Source organism: Polistes dominula, unplaced genomic scaffold (genome assembly GCF_049000335.1).
Source record: "Polistes dominula isolate Pdom_NZ unplaced genomic scaffold, Pdom_raw_medaka contig_11, whole genome shotgun sequence".
Lineage (NCBI taxonomy): Eukaryota > Metazoa > Arthropoda > Insecta > Hymenoptera > Vespidae > Polistes > Polistes dominula.
Genome location: NW_028301154.1, coordinates 2,962,174 through 2,985,090, shown reverse-complemented (window position 1 = coordinate 2,985,090; position 22,917 = coordinate 2,962,174). Strand labels below are relative to the sequence as shown.

Sequence of the window (22,917 nt, the reverse complement as noted above, 5' to 3'; positions counted from 1 at the left end):
ATTTGATTGAACTTTTATTTTTTAACTTTATACATTAACTTTTACTTCATTTATTTTAATTTAAAAATGTACTTCATTTCTTTTGGTTTGAGAATATACTTCATTTCTTTTGATTGAACTTTTATTTCTTAACTTTAACATTAAATTTTACTTCATTTACTTTTTTTTTTGGATTAACAATATACTTTTATATTTCTTTTTAATTTAAAAATATACTTCATTACTTAATTTTTTATTCTATTTGGTACTGATCTTTTCCCCTTCTCAAAACTCGATAAAAATTCAATAAGAAATACATTAATTTAATTATACGAATAAGATATATTGTAAATTTATTTTTAAGACATATTAAAATACAAAATAATATAAACTTAATTATTTTATTGAGTTTTGCGATAATACATGTTTTACGATATTATCAAATCCATCACCTAGTATATAAATCTATTATATTATATTTTAATTGTCATCTCCATTTGTAGTTCAATGAATAATAATAATAATAACAATAATGGTCCTTCGAATTGAATTCATATTTCGTTATCCTATGCAAAAAACAAAAACACAAGGATTAGTTTTACGAAAACTTGTGTATACAAAAATTACATATATGGTGTTTCATTTGAAAAGAATATAAAATACTTACCAAAGGATGAGGAAAATCATAGAAAAAAATTATTGAAAAAAAAATCTATTAATTGTAGCAACCACATTCGGATGACATTTTACGTATTCCAAGTTCACGTGCAAGTGCTTTGTATATTTTATATCTGTTTTTACTTTTATCAACATTTTGTCCTCTACATTCTAAAGCACCATTAATTGCTTTAGTTGTCAATCCAAATTTGCTCATATCACCAGCAACAGGTCTAACCTTTGTTTTCCAATACCACATTGATATTTTTGCAGCTAGTTTAACATTTTTTGATACAAGCTCAGGATTTTCATACAATTTATAACCATATCCTAAGCTTAATGAAGCCTGTTCGTAATTACCGGGCCATGATAATTGAATAAATCCTCTCCCATGATAAGATTTTCCCGGTGCACCCCAACCATATTCATAAGCAATTTCATCAGTTCCAGCGTATGCTATTTCTTCGATGTATCGAAATCCACCAGTTTCGTGAGCTGTTTGAGCCAAAAACATTACGGCTTCATTTGCGTTACTTAACGAATGATTAGTCTCCATAATGATAGCTTCTAAATATGATTCTTTGGGACGATATCCCATGCTTAACAATGCTCCTCTTATTTTGTCTATATCTACGACACCCATATTTTGTTGCAGATATACTATTTATTAAATAGTAAATATGGTATTTAATATTTATTAATTAAATATAATTAAAATTATTTAATATTTATTATTTATTAAAACTTAATTATATACTATTTATATATAATAGTATATTTTATATTTTATATTTAATATACTATTTGTTAAAAATAATAAAGTAATCACATAAAATGAAAGATATTTGCACAAAAGGAATTATTCTAATTTTCCATACATGTTCGAAAGAATACAATTACGTTTTATATGTAAGAATAATTTTAAAAGACTATAACACGCCTTCTATCGGACGTAAACTGAGATATCAAGCCATTTGCCCCACTCAGTTAGCAACAACGCATACATTTATACATTGCCCCACTCAGCATGTATATATGCGTTAGCAACAACACATACATTCATACAATCATTTTCACCGATAGCAGAACTGATTCATACTTTGTAGTCGTACGATGAGTAAGGGAGAACAGTTTACCCAAAGATAATATACATACTATCCATACTTCATACTTTATTTCTTTTCATCATTTTTATTTTTTTTTTTTTGAGTCTTTGCAAATATTTATTAATAGCTATATCCCCCCCCCTCACCAGTAACATTCGTGGAAACCAATCTAACATTAATCCTCGTACACTTTTATCAAGATTTTGTAGTTTTCATTGATTATTTTGATCAATTTCTAATTTACAGAAAATTTGATTACTGTGTAATAACTTTTATCAATATTTCTTTTTTCTTTTTTTTCATTGATTATCTAAATTATTTTTTAATTTTCAAAAAAAATTCGACTACTGTATAATCTTATAATTTAACAGAAAAGAAAAAAAGCTTCTGTTCATTTTTTTCTTTGCTAATTTTTTGTTTTTTTCTTTTTGTTTTTATTTTGATCTATCTTTCTTTTAATTATTCTGATAGGAATCAGATGAAAAGTATTAAGGATTATACGAGTAAGTAAAAAATTACTAAAAATCAAAAGAAATATTATAGTACGAGCAATTACTTTGTTATAGATAATTCGTAATTTGTATTACACTGTCGTCAGATCGAACAATGGTGATCAGAATTTAAAATTAGTCTGATTCCGACACTTACTTATCAAAGCAGACAAGAAATGTGCGATACGTGACCTATGATATGAATCATATCATTTGATTTAAAAATATATTTCATTTTTTTTTTTTTTTGGTTTAAGAATATACTTCATTTCTTTTGATTGAACTTTTATTTCTTAACTTTAACATTAACTTTTACTTCATTTCTTTTAATATAAAAATGCACTTCATATCGTTTGATTTAACTTTTAATTCTTAACTTTAACTTTTACTTCATTTCTTTTAATATAAAAATGCACTTAATTTCTTTTGATTTAACTTTTATTTTTTAACTTTATACATTAACTTTTACTTCATTTATTTTAATTTAAAAATGTACTTCATTTCTTTTGGTTTAAGAATATACTTCATTTCTTTTGATTGAACTTTTATTTCTTAACTTTAACATTAAATTTTATTTCATTTACTTTTTTTTGGTTTAACAATATACTTTTATATTTCTTTTTTAATTTAAAAATATACTTCATTACTTAATTTTTTATTCTATTTGGTACTGATCTTTTCCCCTTCTCAAAACTCGATAAAAATTCAATAAGAAATACATTAATTTAATTATACGAATAAGATATATTGTAAATTTATTTTTAAGACATATTAAAATACAAAATAATATAAACTTAATTATTTTATTGAGTTTTGCGATAATACATGTTTTACGATATTATCAAATCCATCACCTAGTATATAAATCTATTATATTATATTTTAATTGTCATCTCCATTTGTAGTTCAATGAATAATAATAATAATAATAATAATAATGGTCCTTTAAATTGAATTCATATTTCGTTATCCTATGCAAAAAACAAAAACACAAGGATTAGTTTTACGAAAACTTGTGTATACAAAAATTACATATATAGTGTTTTATTTGAAAATAATATAAAATACTTACCAAAGAATGAGGAAAATCATAGAAAAAAATTATTGAAGAAAAAAATCTATTAATTGTAGCAACCACATTCGGATGACATGTTACGTATTCCAAGTTCACGTGCAAGTGCTTTGTATATTCTATATCTGTTTTTACTTTTATCAACATTTTTTCCTCTACATTCTAAAGCACCATTAATTGCTTTAGTTGTCAATCCAAATTGGCTCATATCACCAGCAACAGGTCTAACTCTGCTACGCCAATACCATGAGGATACACTTGCAGCGATACTTAAATCTTGCACCACGAGTTCAGGATGTCTGTATAATTTATCACCCATACCTAAAGCCGAAGAAGCAGCCCTGTAATTATCGGGCCACGACAATTGAATAAATCCTCTCCCATGATAAGATTTTCCTGGTGCACCAGTACCATACTCTGTTGCAATTCTACCAGATCCAGCGTATGCTATTTCTTCAATATATCGATATCCACCTGTCTCGTGAGCTGTTTGTGCTAAAAACATTACAGCTTCATTTTTGTCACCGAAATCATTGGCCTCCTCAACGATAGCGTTTAAATACGATGATACTGGATGATAACCCAAATCCTCCAATACACTTCTTACTGTTGATTTAGATATTGTCATGATTGTTGGTTATTGACAATTATTTGCTAAATTCTATTTGAATTGAACAAACGATTACTGCGCGTGTTCGAAACAATACTGACGTCCAATAGAAATTCGCATCAGTTTTATACGAACGAAGAAGTGCCAAAAGACTTACGCCTCCTATCGGGAGTAATGACATCATTCGTCGGCCACTTGCATCATTCATGCACACACACACACATATATATCTGTAAAATAATCTTCGCCAATATCGCACCAATTCGAACTTGGTGGTTACTTCTCAAGAACGGCTTGCTCACAGATCACATACCCGTAAAATGTTTATTTTTTCTTCCCTTATTTTTTCTTTTTTTTATTTTCAATCTTTGCAGATGCTTTATTATTAGCCTTATACAAGAACACACAAGACTAATCTTTACGTCTAACTATACAGACTAATCTTTCGTTTCTCCGTACATTTCTCAAGCTCTTTCTCAGAAATATCTTATAATCATTTTTCAATTCTTTTTTTTTTTTAGATAATAGGATGTCTGTTCGAACTATCCTATAAGATATATCAAAATTCTTATCTAAATGTAATTGGTATATACATATTTTAATTGTCATACATGTAAATACATATATAAGAAATCAAATGAAAATCATGAATAGTAATTAAATTAATAAGTTAAGAGATTCAGACAATAAAGCTTACGCTAATTTCCTTTATATTTTTTTTTTTTTGATAACTATTTATCATTTCTTTGAATTATTCTGATAGGGATCAGATAAAACTATTAAATATCACCGAACTCATCAGTCTTTTTATTATCTAACTGTTCGAAGAAACTAACTTAGTGATATTACTTAAAAAACCTTTAGTTTCTTGCTAATGGATATGTTTCAACAAAATCATAAGTTTCAAACGTCAGAAAAATTGACTTTTATTACAAGAAATTTCTAATGAAGTTTTCTTGATTTGTAAAAAAATGGAAATATAAATGTATAAAAGCTATTACTACTATTGCCGGTAAAGTGAGGTAAGAGCAAAATTCAGTCATTGCACGAGTTTAAGAAAAGTTTAGTCAATGCACGAATGTAGGAATAAAACATTTGTTCAAATTAAGTGAATCAATGAGCTACGAAGAAATTTGTCAATGCACGAGTCTACGAAAAGTTCAGTCAATGTTCCTTGATCATTGACGATTTTCTACGTAGCTCATTGATCATTGACGAATTTCTTCGTAACTCATTGAATTTTTGAAGTGAAAACTTCTTTGAAATGGGGATGATTTGAAAAAAAAAAGCGAACGAATTTTTAAGATCTGATTATTTCAGATAAATAAGATTAAATTTATAAAAATTAATGTCAGATTTTATATTATTTACTTTTATCTTTTCCTTTTCACCTTAGGACATACTTTATCAAGAGCCTTATCCTAACTGATACATAAAACACTAATCTCACGTTTTTCCGTACATTTATCGATTTCTTCATAAATTGTCATTTTCTTTTAAACTTTGAAGAAAATGGGATTACTGTATAATCCTTGAAATGTTAAGATAGATATTTAGGGAAAAAAACTTTCGTTAAGTATTTTTTTCTTTTACGATAGTTCCCTGTCTTTCTTAATATTCTGATAGTGATCAGGTAAAGCTATTAACTATCACTTTACTTAATAATCTTTTTATTATCTTAAGTTTTCAAGAAATTTCATTATTGTTAAAGATATTATTTAGAAAACTCTGTTCATTTTTTAATGTATTTTTAAAATATACTTAGAAGTAAAACTTTTGCCAAAAGCAAGTTTCGAGAGTTTAAGACGAGTTCATAGTATCAGAAGTAGGATAATTTATTATATAATATTATTAAAATATATTATTCTAATATTACGTTGGTTTTTTTTCACAATTATTTATTTAATAAATTATAAAAATGCGCGCCTGTAAGAATGCAACCCTCCGGACACACTTTGAAAATGTTGCTTGCGAGCGCCATCTGTTAGGACGGAAATTTTTTTCCTTTCAAACTGTTTATACACGTGTGTATGACGAGTTGCCTATCTTTCGGGCAGAAAAAAATTCCGTCTTTACAGATGGCGCTCGTAAGCAGCATTTTCAAAGTGTGTCTGGAGGGTTGCATCTGTACAGGCGTAATATTTTTATAAATAATGATAAAAATTTAATTATTTTATAATTAGGTATGCGTATTTTTAGAATAATAATTAGTATCTTACATGAAAAGTAAATTTTTAATAATTGAAATTATTCAATATTATACATGATGTAACGTTCGTCGTAAAAATAATAAAATATTAGAAAATTGTCCATAATTTTATTAAAGAACGATCCATGACATAAAATCACATATGTATCATCATATTATTCTATTTACGAGAGATTTACACTTGTGCGAAAAATTGCTTTATCTTCAAACTCACGCGGCTTCGATCGCGAATATCCAAATTCCTCTTACTTTCAATGTGTTATGTTTCTTTTTGTTAGAAGTCAGGTCAGTTAACAAACATTAAAATGAACTCATCTTGTTTCTTTAATGATTTAAAATATAAATAGGTAATAATAACGAAGTACAAAAATATTAATCGAGAATTACGATTAATGATTAAACGAGAAATACGAGAATACGTATTATCCCAATGACGCATGAGTAATAATTTATCGCTTTTATATAGTTTGTTTGTTTTTTTTTTGTTTTTCATTTTAATTTTTTTACCTATACTAACAAAATAATAACTTATATTCATGTAATATATAAAAAGATGAGGTCGAGAAATATCTTGATGAATTAATATTACAAATTAAATTTATAAGTATGAATAAATACACATACATATTCTGAAATAGAATGTAATACTTAGAAAGCGATATACTATTTTACATTTTAACAAAATTTTATATATACGAGCAATTAAATTAAATAAGTATATATGCATGTATTTATACGTATACATGTATATGTATATATGTATATGTACATATTAATTAACAATTAGCGTGTCGCGGAATCAGAAACAAAAGAATTATTTATTTATATATATATATATATATGTGAAGCGCTGTATGTAATCGATACAGCGCAATTTGTTATTTTATTTATTTTTTTAAATAATTCCTTTTTATTTTCTTCTTCTTCTTCTTATTGTTTCACCTAATTTTGTTTTTATTGTAATTTAGCTTCTTCTTTGACTTTCCACAACACCAATTCCATACATGCTACAGCATCCTCTTTACTATCATGACCACCAACTGTAATTTATTGATCTAATGTAACATGGACTAAATAATTAGAAGAAACATGCATAGATACACACATTTCATAATCGTATAAAATATTATTAATAGTATTGTTAATCAAATATACTTACCATCATTTTGTATGATCTTTCTTAAATATTCAGAACAAAGATTTTTTAATGCCCTTTTCTGAGGATAACCATTTCTATGAGGAAACATGACACTGGTATCTACCACTGTATCGTGAAGTAACCTCAGTGCTTTGAAATCACTTTCAAGACTATGACCTACCAGTATAGTTTTATTAGAAAACATTGCTAGAAGCGTAGCTTGGACATCTAAAAGCGTTGTCGTCACATCTGTCATATCTTCTTCTGTAATCCCTGAGAATCTACAATTAACATCACACGAAACATAGATTAGTATCAATCATTTTTTTCTTGTTTTATTTTAAATTTATAATTCAATAACAATTATAATTCTCTACCTTGTATTGTAATCAACTATTGGATTCTGAGGTTTAACTAATGTTTCATATATAACGTTGCATTCGTCATTAATAACCGTTATCCTTGTCAATTCTAATCCTTGGGTAGTGTAACACATCTCACAGTCGAGCGCGTAAACTCCTTGTTCTTCTTCAGCGATATCTTTTAATTGTTATTTTTTATTTAGTTTTGTGTTTTATTTTTTTTTTAAATAAAGTAATAAAAAATGGAAAATACTAATATAAAGCATTGCGTTACCTTTTGGTAAAGTTTTTATATAACCACGAAGATTTTCATAATCAGTATAACTCCATACATGGAATTTGGCATCGCAACAACCAGTAGCAGATCCATATTGTTGACAACAACTATATTTTCCTTCTCCCTTAATAGTAAACTTTCTTCCCCAATGATATATACAATTCTGTTGCTGTACAGGAAAGCCTTGTTTGTCTACCATATAATTTTGTCCGCAACGACTACAGATCCTTTCATTAGGCACTTTTGATAGTACGTTTTGATTACGCGAGTTTATTACATAAACTTTAGCACGTCCCTGATACAAAAGTAACAAAAATTCATATTAAATCATTTTCATATATATGATTAATGTAATAATATCTTACCGTAGTACCCTCTGGATGAGCACGAGGAAATCCATTATCCTGTAATTGTTCTTCTGTCATAATCCATTTTTTTTAACATACTATACAATGCTGAACCCTTAAAATCAGTTATTGCTTTTTTTGTCTTCAAAACACTCCAAGAACCTTTGGATTTACCAGCAAGTACAGCTTCGTGCGATACGGTACCACTTGCTGTTGTGGTACTGCCATCCGAGGAACGATTTTGATCGACTTCCTTTCTTAATCTATGAGCAGCTAACATACAAGAATTTTTGTATACCGTAAGCGCTTTACATTTTTCGTGACAGGTAAATTCCTCTCGTACTGCACGTTGAGCGGCATCTTCACCGTTAGTATAAATCTGTACACATATATCTTGCATCATATTGATATAATACTGACGTACGTTCAATGGAAACTTTTGTGTCATTGCCTGAAGTGGTTCTGGACGTATTAACTGTGGTACCTACAAATAAAGATTTACTGTAGATAAGATTATAAAATGGATTAATAAAATAAATGAATAATTGTTATTTAAAATGTTAAGTAGATTTTTTATTATTTGTACCACTTGTGAAACGTGAGCAACTCGTACACCACCCTTACTAGTTTGAGCTATTGTTTTATTGTCAATTGCTTTAGAGTCATTGCTTTTTACCATATTTTCTTTAACTTGTTTCTTTTTCATTGCAAGAGACATAGCATACGGGACATGAGCAATTCTAATTCGACCTGGAACATTTTGATATTATTATTATTGTTATTATTATTAGTATTATTATTTATATTGCTTAACACGTTGAGTGAGATGCCAACTTTTAATACTCAACGTGTTCAAGATGAATTATAATTAATTAATTAGTGTGAGCATTATTTATTACCATGTCCATTCATCTGAAATTCGTTATTATTTATCGTAGAAACAGATTCGACGACTGACTCGTCGTTGACAACATTAGCTGATTGTTGAATTACTGGAGTAGGTGTAATTTGAGTTTTAGTAACATTAGATGTCATTTTTTCAGCAGCTTTTTCTGCCGCCTTTTCTGCAGCTGCTTCTCTCATCAAACGCCATCTTTCATACATTTTTTGTTGAGGATTGGGTATTCTTTTAGGTGGTTGACTCGGACCAACTTGACGGGATACCAATGACATTGCTGCAGAAGGATGCGCTACTCTCTTTTTACCAAATTCCTCATTCTCTTCGGTTTCTACTACTTTAGCAGATTCTTTGATCGACACTACTTTTGGATGATTAGAAACTTTATATTCTTGAAAGATTTTAAGACATTCCTCTTGCACATCAGTTTCAGATTCAGACGAATCAAATATAATGTTCTCAAAAGAACCCCGTACGGATTCAGATGGGCTAACAGATTCTCCTTCGTCTAACATTGTATTCATTTTTTTGTCGATATTATCTTCTTCGTGCTTGTCTTTTTTAGATGGACTACGCATCCGATCTCTCGATCTGGATCGATGATGCGATCTTGATCGATAATTTCTATGACTCTTACTTGATGAATGTTTATCAGATTTGGAACTGGAGTCATACGTTTTAGATTTATGTCTATCGTGCTTACTACTTTTATGTTTATCTTTATTCGATCTTTCAACGGATGAATCTTTGTCTTTGTGACTGGAACGTTCTTTTGATTTGTGAGTAGACTCTTTAGATGAGTGACTATTCTTATTTCTTTCTTTATCCTTATGCGATGAAGAGGAGGACGACGAATGTCGTTTATCAGACGAACTAGATTTATAACTCTTACTTTCATTGCTACTTTTTCCTGAGCGATTATGGTCCTTTTTGTGTTTATCACTACTTCTACTGCTACTTCTGTGATCTTTTTTTATTCTATCATCATCCTTTCTTCTTTCCTTGTGTTTCTCTTTGATATTGTCGCTTGTTGATTCTCTTCGTTTCTTGTTATTAGTTTTGTCATCGGCAGTATCGTCAACGTTATGATGATTATTCATCAATTCATTTTCTACTTCGTCGAGTTTTCTCTTATTATCGGCAACTTTCGTCCCATGTTGTAGTACATTATCTCGCGACTTTGTTTCGTTGTTACATAGAGAACTTTTGTAAACGTTACTTTCATTTTTTTCTTTGGTATCATCCGGCATGGGTTCGTCGTCGGAAAACTTTGGTTCTATATCTAAACAATAATCTTGAGATTCTTCACTGGGTACTGTGCTAAGAGCAGTTGTCGCAGCAGTTAATATTTCTCCGATCATATCGAATTCTGGTTCAAATTGATCCAACACAGTATCGTCCAATTGTTGAACGTTCTTTAACGGAGCTTTGACTTTTTTAGGAACGTACTCTTCCCTTCTTTTCTTAGATCTCGGATAATAAGCTTCTTTGACTTTGGGTATGTTGTCATTGGAATTGCTATCTTCGTAAGAATTGGAAGAAGATGAATCTGATTTAAAAGTTGGTATATAACTCTGTACAGAATCTTGATCATTGATGCAAGAGATAGCAGTAGGTTTATAAGTGATCTCTGTTGACTGCGAACTAGTCGGATCTTTGATAACACTTAACCAAGGTTTAATTCTATCTGGAGAAGATTTACGTTTGACCGCAACTCTGTTTTCTCTGGTTGGCATATAAGATACCACAGGAATATGCCTCTTCTTTAATTCAGCTATGGGTGTAGGATTGTAGACGCAAGGAACTGGTTTTGTAATGGTTGTTGGAATATTCATATGCTTTCCAATGATATTGCTAGTAGTTGTATCAGATGTAGAAGCAGAGTCAGAAGTTAAGGAAGGTTTTTTAAGTCCTTCTACCACTTGTGAAACTATAGTCTTAGAGAATTTATCTGTGTCTGTAACTTCTTGATCTGCGAGCACTTTTTTAACAGCTTCGGTTACCAATTGTTGTAACATGTCGGGATTGGAAGCAGCAATAGCTGCATTTGATTTTGTTTGAGTTTGATCCGTTGCCTGGGTCTCCACCACTCCAACCATTCCTGTTGTATTTGCTGCATCTTCTAAACAATAATACAATACATATTATATAATAGATACCAAACGTTAGGTTAATAAATTAATCAATCCAATATTTTTATAATAAATGTAATGTGTGTGTATGTGTGTGTGTGTGTGTGTGTGTGAATGAATAAACAAATAGAGTTTTTAAGGAATTTCATTGTTCAATGACACTTCTAACAAAGAAAAAAAGACATCTCAACATATACAAACGTATACATTCAAACAGTTACTGAACAAAGAATGCAACCATTGAATTCAAAGTTTTTTATTTAGATTAATATCCGGAATTGATCTAAAGATAAATAATGTTAAATTAACGATTGATCATTAATTACTTTATTAATAATAATTAATTGAATCCTGTCTAGGTTATAATTGAGAATGCGAGATTGAATGATTTTGTTAGACTCACCTCTTCTGGCATGTTTAAAATGACAATAAGGTCTTTCGCATAATCCATTCTCGTAAAATGGACAATTGATTGCTTTGAAATAACCGGTCGAAGGCAACATAACTGAATCATCGCCCTCCGCCTCTTGCAAAATCCATTCTTTGATAGCAGCGTCGTTATCCCCTGTTTAGGCTATAAAATTCAATGGAATTAAACGTCGATCGTTAGAAATGATATAATCATTTTCAATAGTTTATAAAAAGTATGTTTTATTATTACGTTGATGTTATATTATATTAGTAGAAAATAAATATGACATTTAAATTAAATAGGTGAGAAATTAAATGCGCGTTATTAGAAATTCGCGCAAGTGAGACAAAGGAGGTTATGTATACTAGAACTCGCATCATTCGATACGACTGCCATCTGTTGAAAATATCAAATATTATATTTAAATAACCTTATTCGGCGCATGCGCACCTTGCGTCTCGATAATTATTTAAATTATACAAATATAAGAAAAGAAGATAATTGCGTTTTGTAATTTAATTTTTCAATTGAATTTAATTAATAATTAATTAATTAATATCAAAAATATAAATATATATATATATATATATATATATATAAATATATATTTATATATTTTTATATGACAAGATTTGTAAATACTTCTTAATCTTATCGTAAAAATGGAAGCACATATAATCTCAAATAATCTAAATGTCTACTGTTTGCGATCTTATCTTCAAGTTTCATATTTATACAAAAATTATTTAATCTAACATAAACATTTTTGTACACTTTTGATTAAAATACGCGCGTGTATCTAATAATAAACAATTGATTGTATTTTATTGTTTTAATATTAGTTAAAAAAAAAAAAAAAAAAAAAAAAACAAAGAAACTAACATTTGAATTTATACAATGATTTTTGATATTAGAAATTTGTACGTAAACAAAAAATATATATCATCATTTTTGATTGATAATCATAACTTATGGATTCTTATCGCTGTTATGGTTTCTTATCATTGATGTCCGTTTGTTAATCGAATAGAATTACTTTTTCCAAACGATTAAATAGCACGTTTCTTTGTACAAAAACGAAAATTGTTGCACAATAGTTAAACATTATAGATTTTATTGATTAAATTATTAATGTAATAGATCTATAATGTTAAATTAAGATAGAGTCAGAGCTACATTAAAGTTTCTCACTTTTCTTCGTGACCTAATCATTTCGACATACCATGTGAGTTTATGTGAATATATAAAAACCTTACGCAAAGAAATCAACTTCATAACGTCTCAAACATCACTCAGAACACGTTCGTCATGGGATCACGTTTTTAAAATTTTTCAAATTATCACGTTGTGTCTACTTTATTCAACATTTTAAATTAAGGTACGACGTTTTTTCTTTATCATTAATTTCTTATTTTTATATATTTATTTATTTATTATCTTCGTTATTTTTAGTTTTGTTAAAAAAAAAAAGAGAGAATATTCGCGTTAAAATTTACTTTCCTTTTTAAAAGAATACATTTATTTAATCGTGGAAAGAAATTTTGTTCTCAATATTTTCTATTCTAATTCGTATGACATTTTAATAATTGTTAATTAATTATCTCGTCTGTTGTTAAAATGAATAATTATTTCTTATTGAATTATTTATTTACGAATGATTTATAATATTTATAAATTTCAATTTTACTGTATCAAATGTGTACACCTTAAAAAATAATGTTACCTTATACTAAATATATATTTTCTTTGTTTTTTTTTTCTTATAAAATTATAAATAAAATTATTTAAGAAAAGAAAACAAAAACTTTAAAAAAGTTGATTAGAGATCATCGAATATACAACATAAACTTTTAATAATTTTCAATTATCATTCGAGGACATCAAATCGTTAAGCTAGTGGAATTATTTGTAACGATTACATAATACTCACAATTGAACATGATATTTCGTTCACAACTAGATCATAGATTATATTTTTACTGTATCCATTCGATTTCATATTCATTCAAATTTCTAACTGTTTACTTTGAATATAAATACGTATGTGTATATTTTCTTAATTCTCTAATCTATGTATACATAATTTATGTATATGTAACCATCTGAATATCTTAAAATAGAGAAGTTATTTCAAAAGACCCTTTACCATATTTTCACTATGCCGTAACTATTTTATCTTTTTTAACAGACATTCTCTTTTTAATATTACGAATTTTTTCTAATCTCTTTATATTCGTGTTTCCGAATAATATTTTTATTTATTATTTTGTTTATAATCTTTTCGCACGAATGATTAATTAAAAATATTTAAGCGCAAATGTTCAAATTCAAATTTTATATTGCACGTTGAATATAATTATTACATTGCATAATGAACACATATATAATTTTCATAAATTTAATTATTGAATTTTGTAATTTTTTTTTTTTTTATCGACAGGTTTTCTGTGGTGGAATAATAATAATAATAATAATAATAAAAAAAGAAATATTATTCCATCATGTTTGGATGCACGATCGATTTAAATAAATTAATATTAATATTGATATTAATATCAATTATAATATATTTCTATTTAAAATACAAATTATCTTATTGGAGTAAACGAGGAGTAAAATGTCCTCCGACAAATTTAATTTTTGGCAATTTCAAGGATACCATAACGTTTAAAAAACCACCTGGAATATTACTTCAAGATATTTACAATTATGCCGATAAAGATGACAAATATATTGGTTTTTATATTTTATCCAAGCCAGCTTTGTTATTGAGAGATATTGATTTGATAAAACAAATAATGGTGTCGGAATTTAATACTTTTCCCAATCGTATGTTTGGTGGAAAATACGAAAAAGATACGGTTGGTTTATGCAATCTTCTTGGGATCAATCAACCTAAATGGAAATATTTACGAAATAAAATGACACCAAGTTTTACGGGAGGAAAGATGAAAACCATGGTACCATTGATGTTGGAATGTTGTAATTCGATGTTAGCATATATTGATGATAAACCAGCTAACGCCGATGGCTGGAAAGATTTAGAATTGAAAGCCTTGAGCTCAAGATATGCCACCGATGTTATTTCATCCGTTGCTTTCGGCATTAATACTAATTCGTTCCACGAAAATGACGTCGCTTTTTGGGAAGCAGGTGTGAATTCTAATATAATTTCAATATTTCAATACCAAACTGAGTCATAAATTATTTCTAATATTATTTTTTTTAGCTAATGTATTGTGTTAAATATTAGTTGCTCGTGTATTAGCATTTGTAATTATGTTTTTTCTTTTTTTCTTAATTTATTATACTGTTAATTATTTATGCAAATTATTATCGTAATTCTTTTTTTCTCATCGTGATTCTACACAGAATAACGTCATAACATTAATCAAACTACGTATAACTGCGTACTGTTCTATTTTTGGTACTAATGCAAATTAAAACTATCATTGTTAATATCGCAATAAATATAAAATTTAACAATTTTAATGGAACAAAAATAAGCAAAAATACAGTTACAATTAATTAAAATTAATACAACAATTTAATTGTAAATAATTATTGACTCATTTTCATATAATAAATTGTTCTTTTAATGGCATAATATTATTTTTAACAGGACAGAAAATATTATCTGGAACAAAACGAGGTATAATCGTATTAATTTACTTCCTGTTACCAGAAATAACTCCTCTTATCGAACCATTAGCCAAAAAACCAGCTGAATTCTTTCGTCATGTTTTTTGGGATTCGATGAACGCCAGAGAAATATCTGGAAATAAAAGAGGAGATCTGGTCGATTCTTTGTTAGCTTTAAAAAATGGAGAACAGAATCCTGAATTTAGTGAGTCAATTTCTTTTTTTCTTTTTTTTTTTTTTTGATTTTACTTATTATAATTATTATCCTGATTTTGAAAAATATAATTTACAAATTTTGTCCAGACTTCAAAGGTGATAATTTATTGGCTCAAGCAGTTTCGTTTTTCGTTGCTGGATTTGAAGCTTCGTCAACAGCTATTGCTTTTGTAATTTATGAATTAGCATTGCATCCAGAATACGAACAACGTTTGTATGATGAAATAAAAGGTATCGTTGACAAAGATGGAATCACAATGGATTCCATCAAGGAAATGAGCTTCTTAGATGATGTATTAGAAGAAAGTTTAAGATTATATCCACCTTTGCCAATTGTTGATAGAATTGCCGTAAAAGATTATAAGGTAAAATATTGATTTTTCTTTTGATCATACGTAAATTATTTTACATATTGTATATTTTCAGTTGCCCGGGACAGATTTGATCATTGAAAAAGGTACACCCATTTATATTTCTATCAATGGTGTTAACAGAGATAGCAAGTACTTCTCTGATCCAACAACGTTCAATCCTTTGAGAGAAAAAGAAGAAAATAACAAATTATCAGGATCTCTTGCTTTTGGTATTGGACCAAGATCATGCATTGGTATGCTTTTAACATTAGCTAAATATTTCATAAATTTATCTTTGTTTTACAATATTTTTGTTATTGCATTTTGTTTTTTTGTTTTTTTTTTAGGTCAGAGATTAGGCATTTTAATAACGAAAATAGCAGTTATTCAATTGGTCTTGAATTTTAAAATATTTATCAAGCAAGAAAGAGAAAAGTTATTAAATCCCATAACTATATTTACAAATGCAGCTGATGGAGTATACGTGCAGTTCCAAAAACGTATTAATAATGTAAATTAAACATGATAATCTCTCACTGTAAATCTGTATTTTTCGTTTTCTTTGTTTTCTATAAATGTTTATTTGTTCAAATTGTCGATGTGAAGAAAAATTGCGATAAAATATATATTCTACGATTAAAACGCGATTTCATTTCGATTCATTTCTTTCTCTTTCTAAATCGGGAAGGTACATACAGGTTGTCTGAGGTTTTTTCCGATCAAATGTGTTCTATGCGAGATAAAAAATGATACTATGATTAGAATAGTAAGCCTAATATCGATTGGGATTTGTTAAATCAATTAGAAAAAGTAAACTTAATAAATAATGATAAAAAAACGTAAACGTTAATGATATATAACATTTCATCGGACAAATCTCAGATATCTTGTATATACATATATTTATTTATTACGAATAATTATAATTACTAAAATAGCGAGATACAAGATTCGACGATACGCGTTAAAAACAACTTATCGATAAGAAATGATTCTTTTTATTCTCGTTATACTTTGATATATGATATTAATAATTAACGTTTAAAGCAATTTTAGTTTTCTCTTTTTCAAATTCTCTTTTATCAATCATTACTTCATCGGTATATATATATACATGTATATATATATATATATATATATATATATATATATATATATATATATGTGTGTATATTAGCATAATTGTATTCGAACGACATATATATATTTATAAATATACTATAACAGAACATTACAAAACAACAAGCGTCATGACAGCGTTTCTTTCGCTACTGACTCGATTCGTAGTGTACACTAGTAACAATACATAAATATATATATATATATATATATATATAATACATATATATATATATATATAAATATGTAACATAAGTTAACGTTATCTTTTTGTTTCTTTCTTTTTTTCTTTCTCTTTTTCTTCTTCTTCTTCTTTAAATATAGCTAACTAACGATTATCTTACAGTTGTCTAATAATCTAATTATTTTTATGAGAAGAATAGTACAAAATTGGCTAGTTCGTAAATGTGATGATATTCATTTTCATTGTATATCATTTAACGACGATTGACATTCTTGTGCGTGTTCGTTTTCGATCTGTTCTGTTAAATGAGGTAGTTCAGCTTTTGTGGCTAATTGTAATGCGTGCATCCATCTGTAATCATAATACATTTTACTCTTTTTACACTTTTAAATGAATCAATTAATATTTTTTCTATAGTTGACAATATTTTATAAAATGCATACTTTTCTTTGTCGTCATCAGAAGAAGCTTGTAGATAGTAACATTTTCTAGAATGATGCATTTTAAATGCTCTTATACGATCTTTACTACTCAAAGGGTCCTCATCTGTTAACATTCCACCATCAGTTACCATAAAACCTGGCATTGGTGTTGCTGTCATGGCCATACTCTCTGTTTCTGATTTAAATGAATATAAAACAAAGTCAATATGCAACGCAAACCATCGTCTGGTCCATGGTTTGCTCGCTTGTGTTTTTAATAAAAGATAACCAGACAATACTGATGGTGCACTAGCTGAAACTTGCAACAAACTTGGCACTGGTCCTGAAGGAGACGATGGAGATTTGCTAAGAGGCTGAGTTAATGCAGCATGACATAGTCTACATACTCTCATATTCTTATTGTCTTCAAATAATAACTTTTGATTAGAACATTTACTGCAAACAACCTGTAAAATATATTTTACAAATATATTTGTAAAAAAATATATTCAAATCATAATATAATCTTTTTTATAATTTAACTTACAATTCCACATGCTCTACAATTGTGTTTCCTTTTCATAACCGAAAAACTGACTTCACAAACCATACATCTATTTACATCGTCAGCCTTAACCAAAGATGTTTTAGCATTACCAGTTTTCAAACTAGCTTTGCGTCTCATTATTTCTTGCATGGTTTGGAATAATGCATCTAACCATGATGCTTTCTCCGCCGCAGAATATGTATACAACTCGACATTTTTATTTTCGTATCTAATATAAAAAGTATTAGCTGTTTCTAAATTATCACCTTCGACAACTTGTAAATCTTCTACTAAAAATTTGGCTCGTAAACGATATGGAGGACCAGGTATCAGTCTTAATGAACACAATAACAATAGATCGCTAAACTGAAATAAGAAAGTATATATATATATAAATATATTTCATAATTAAGATTATTGTATAATAAAAAAGCTAGTTTATAAACATACCAAAAACAAATGCCTATCCTGATGATCGCCACTTCTCGCTGATATTTTTACAATACGACCTTCTTTTATGAGCTCGCGTGTTGCACTGACTAGATCGGTCGCGTCGTATATACTTTCTTGTATTTCCAATAGTTTCTTAAACTTATCTATTTTTTTCATTGCTTCATTTGTATGATTAGCAGCTGTAGATACTAATTCTAGAGCTTCTGAAATGTAATATAAATACACATTTGTGTTTACTATATTATTTATTATATATGCACATATAATTAAATGATCTATTAAATTTCAATCATCTTCTTACTTTTTGTATCTTCATAATCAGGATTTTCTTCTGTAAGATTTTTTAAATAATCCTTAAGGAGCAATTCGTATCTTGGTAATCTTTGTATCGGACTTAACATGTGATGCGGCAGTGATAATTTAGCACACTCGTCCAATTTTTGTATATCATTAATTATTGCTGCAAACCTTGCTACTTTGTTTTGTAATGTGTTTATCAGATTCATTGCGTAGTCAAAATTTTTAACATATTCTGTATACATTTTTAAAAAAGGTGCAAAATTTTTCATAATATCACCAATCTTAGGTTTAGAATCCCAGCATTGCATTCGTTCCTCCAATTGAGGTAATAAAAAGTCATTATGAAATTTGTAAATGGACTTAATATTAGAAAACATGTGTTGAACCGTTTCAGGGGGAAACATTGGATGCGCTCTATTTTCTTGATCGACTCTAAATTGAAATACTTGATCGATGAGATGTAAAATATTGACATATTTCTTTTCAGTAGCTAATAGTTCCTCTGCTACACGATGCGCCTTTTTTTCTTTTGGAATCAGGGGAACTTCTTTGTACACGTAATTTTGGCTCGGATGTAGTAGATTCATTTGTGTGATCCACAGTGGTAATAGACTCCGTTTCAGAAGATCTAGTTTCCTCTGATTCTTCTTCACTTTCTGATTCGCTTATAGCATACGCATCTAGAGTATATTGATGAGAATTTCTTTCTGAAGCTGCGTACCTATGCAATTAGAGAGATTCATCTATTAAAAGATGAAAACAAAAATATAAAACAAATATTTAAACATAATGTAAGATAAAATCAAATAAAGATTAGGATTGAAATCAATCAAACGATATTATTAAGGAGGAATGTTAAATGGTTCGAACCTGCTACTTCTATATTCTAAAACACTGTGCGACATAGCAACATAAGAATTTTCATTGGATGTCTCTTCATTGCTACTAATATCAATGCATGCTGCTGGGGAGGAGGCTGACATAACGAATGGTTGAAACCTTGGAAAACCCCCAAAACTTGCGATTCTATGAAAGGAATGTCTAGAATATTGATGATCTTCACTGCTAGTAGTTTGTGTATCTGAATCTTGTGAGCTTCCATCTTCGTTAGTTCTGCTTTGCTGCTTCAATGATCGTGAACTTTTAGAACATTGTCTTTCTTCGTATTCTTCCGTAATGACTTCCTTACTTTCTGTGATCTCTAAGTCCGTATAAAATGTGCTCGTAGGACAGCTGCTTTTTGATCCAAACATCTTAAAAGCATCTATCCTTTCACTGGGTTCAGGAAACAGGCGGGTCATCCAGGAGGAAATATCTCTCAACTGACCTCGTTGCATCCTATCGTCAAGTTGTTAATTGTTCATAATTATCGACTACTAATACAACAAATTTAACAACAAGACCGTTAACACATAACATTAATATTAAACAAAACATATATGCATACATAACCAATTGAAAACCAAACAAAAAAAAGAAAACAGTTATAACATTATTCTTTATTACCTCATAAAGTTATAAAAATTGAAATCTAGTTTTTTCTTTTTAACATTGTATGTCAAATTAGAATCAATCAAAGTTAACTAACTTTCATTTCATCAAGAGAGTTACATTTCTCAAATGTCATCACAGTTGACTACTCCATAATAGAAGTCAATGAAATGTACTTTAAAGATTCACCATCTTACAAAAGTAGAAACTGTGTTCTTTTTTTTCAAATTGAAAAGATATAATAAAGTGTTATAGGGTTGAAAAAACAAATGCAGTGAACTCGTGTAACCCTTTTGGACCACACAGGGGAGCGTCTACGCCCTTTGATACAGAACCATAGCAAGTGTATTATACGAATATGATTTTGTATTATTGATAATTGTTAAATAAATAATAAAATAATGATTGTGTACAATGATTTATATATACCTTTTCCTTTGATATCGAATTTGTAACAGCAGAACAGCAACAGGCAACGACGTATTATCACTGGCATAATGATTTGACTTTGGTTAGACGAGGAGAGGAGTGTTGAGTTAAGGCTGTGCCACGCACTGTGCACTAATTTAAGCAGAAACAGACACCCATACCGAGCTCTACGAGTAATCGGCCTTATGGAACGTTATTTAATGGAACACCGAACGGTGCTTAACGGACTTCACACAAATTTAACGAACCTTCCTTTTTAATACATCTATATATATATATATATGTATATATGTGTTATGCATAGTACGTGTAAGAGTAAGAGAGAGAGAGAAAGAGATAATACACATTGACCATTGCACGACGATGACAGTGAAGAATGATTAACACTCCAATTTGATCATTACTCCTTTGGTTAACTCCGCATTAGATGAAGGTGATAATTAATTAGTTTCTTTCTTACTTACTTGCATAACAGTTACACGAATACTTATACGATCGATCGTCAAACTCGTTTTTCCAATCATTCAAATTCCCGGCTTATTATCATGAATGCGAGTATGAATGGTCCACTTCGAAATTGCCGCGAGTAGACAGATTAAAGTTGATCATCGTTAGATGAGATTAAAGTAGGGGAAATAGAAGTGATTTAACAAGTAAGTAAGGAGTATTACGTTAGCAGGGAACAAGAAGATAAGTGAGGAGAAAAGAAAAATCTTTACACATATATATGGTTATGTTTACGCTTATGTGTATGTACGTGTCATGGAAGAGGAACAGTAGTAAAAAAAACTGTTTTACCGACAGTAGGACATCGCATATAGCGCACTCTGTGATATTTAACTGTGACTTGTATAACTAGTGCATGAATTATATAGCGCGCGAAAATTGAATCTACGATTTAAATTTATTAGTTTATAATGTATTTCTTAAATATTTTGTGTATATAATATTAATACTATTTTTAAATATTTTAATTATATTTGAGTTATTTCTTAAGTTTGGTAGTTTTAATTAATATGTGTGAAAATTAAATTAATAAAAAATAATTTAGAAATTAATTATGTGATCAATTGATTAATGTTTTACTCCCCATGCTAGGAACCTAAAAAAAGTAAAATATGAAAACACTAACGTATAAAAATCTTGCATGGAGCAATTATTTGATATATAATAGGAAAGTGTAATTTAAAAAATTAAATGAAAAAATTACCTGAAATTAACGAGATAACAAAATCCGCTGTAACACGTATACAGATGACAGATTAAAAAATTCGAATGATTCGCCATATTGAAGTGCATAAAACAGGCGCATAAGACTGGCGCGAAAATACTGCATGCGCGAAAATGATGCGCAGTAGATCTTCTTTCCACCTATAATAAAGAAAAATTTCGAAAGATTAAAAATACGATATAGAAGCATAAAAATTGTCAAAATATACTCAAAAAATCAAAATCGATCCTTTTATTCTTTATATATTGTAATAAAAAGGTGTGAACCTTACAAAATATCTTTTAATTACCTGATTTTAACGAGACGATTACACTCCGATGTGTTCTTCACGAAAGACGCCATGAAACTAAAAGAATTCGGACGAAAGACTGGCTGTGATTGGCTAATTCATTTTTTGAACATGAAAAGGGTCATCACAGCTTCTTACACGGACAGAATCTGACCTTCTTCATGACCACGCTGGTCAAACTGCATATGATAATTTATTTATTAAATAAATTAAAAATCATTTCTATTTTTCTAATAAATGTACACGTAATTTATAAATATTCTAAAAATAATGAATAGAATAAAGATAATGTAGACATTACAAAAACTTTGTCGTTTTGCATAAAAGAATACAATCGTATGGAAGAGAATTGTCGATATAAAAATGTTTAATATAATATGCAGCATATGAAAGAATAAATTCCCAAAATATGTATCGATAAAGAATCCTTACAATTTAAATACTTTCAGAAATGCATAAGATGTGCATTGTTTCTAAAATATTTACAATAACGTTTATATACGATTCACACGAAGATCATTCTACATGATTTTCTATACTATAAGATACTA

General features: G+C 28.6%; 5 protein-coding genes across 5 annotated transcripts; 1 reads left to right on the top strand and 4 right to left on the bottom strand.

Moving 5' to 3' along the window:
• Nucleotides 1–366: 366 nt before the first annotated feature.
• On the bottom strand, nt 367–1,825 carry LOC107073799 (uncharacterized). The gene is made up of 2 exons (XM_089178645.1): nt 647–1,825; nt 367–545 (listed from the first exon to the last, which is right to left on the bottom strand). Exon 1 carries the CDS (start codon nt 1,277–1,279, stop codon nt 695–697), a length of 585 nt encoding a protein of 194 aa, XP_089034771.1. The 5' UTR covers nt 1,280–1,825; the 3' UTR covers nt 367–545; nt 647–694.
• A 1,132-nt stretch (nt 1,826–2,957) lies between these two features.
• On the bottom strand, nt 2,958–4,074 carry LOC107071972 (uncharacterized). The gene is made up of 2 exons (XM_015331474.2): nt 3,306–4,074; nt 2,958–3,204 (listed from the first exon to the last, which is right to left on the bottom strand). The coding sequence occupies exon 1, from the start codon at nt 3,931–3,933 to the stop codon at nt 3,355–3,357; it is 579 nt and encodes a 192-aa protein (XP_015186960.2). The 5' UTR covers nt 3,934–4,074; the 3' UTR covers nt 2,958–3,204; nt 3,306–3,354.
• Nucleotides 4,075–6,130: 2,056 nt separating this feature from the next.
• Nucleotides 6,131–12,171, bottom strand: LOC107071988 (uncharacterized). Its single transcript, XM_015331514.2, is given in 10 exon segments — nt 6,131–7,164; nt 7,284–7,543; nt 7,640–7,802; nt 7,899–8,196; nt 8,267–8,338; nt 8,340–8,732; nt 8,835–8,998; nt 9,148–11,268; nt 11,682–11,852; nt 11,940–12,171. Coding segments are annotated over 9 exon segments (3,657 nt in total). The 5' UTR covers nt 11,782–11,852; nt 11,940–12,171; the 3' UTR covers nt 6,131–7,078.
• A 468-nt stretch (nt 12,172–12,639) lies between these two features.
• On the top strand, nt 12,640–16,548 carry LOC107071984 (cytochrome P450 6k1). Its single transcript, XM_015331509.2, has 6 exons — nt 12,640–13,068; nt 14,131–14,843; nt 15,313–15,537; nt 15,636–15,913; nt 15,975–16,155; nt 16,249–16,548. Exons 2-6 carry the CDS (start codon nt 14,192–14,194, stop codon nt 16,419–16,421), a joined length of 1,509 nt encoding a protein of 502 aa, XP_015186995.2. The 5' UTR covers nt 12,640–13,068; nt 14,131–14,191; the 3' UTR covers nt 16,422–16,548.
• On the bottom strand, nt 16,433–21,615 carry LOC107071983 (FYVE, RhoGEF and PH domain-containing protein 4). The gene is given in 8 exon segments (XM_015331507.2): nt 16,433–17,555; nt 17,648–18,093; nt 18,174–18,539; nt 18,624–18,829; nt 18,928–19,450; nt 19,452–19,647; nt 19,797–20,264; nt 21,311–21,615. Coding segments are annotated over 7 exon segments (2,316 nt in total). The 5' UTR covers nt 20,264; nt 21,311–21,615; the 3' UTR covers nt 16,433–17,443.
• Nucleotides 21,616–22,917: the final 1,302 nt, after the last annotated feature.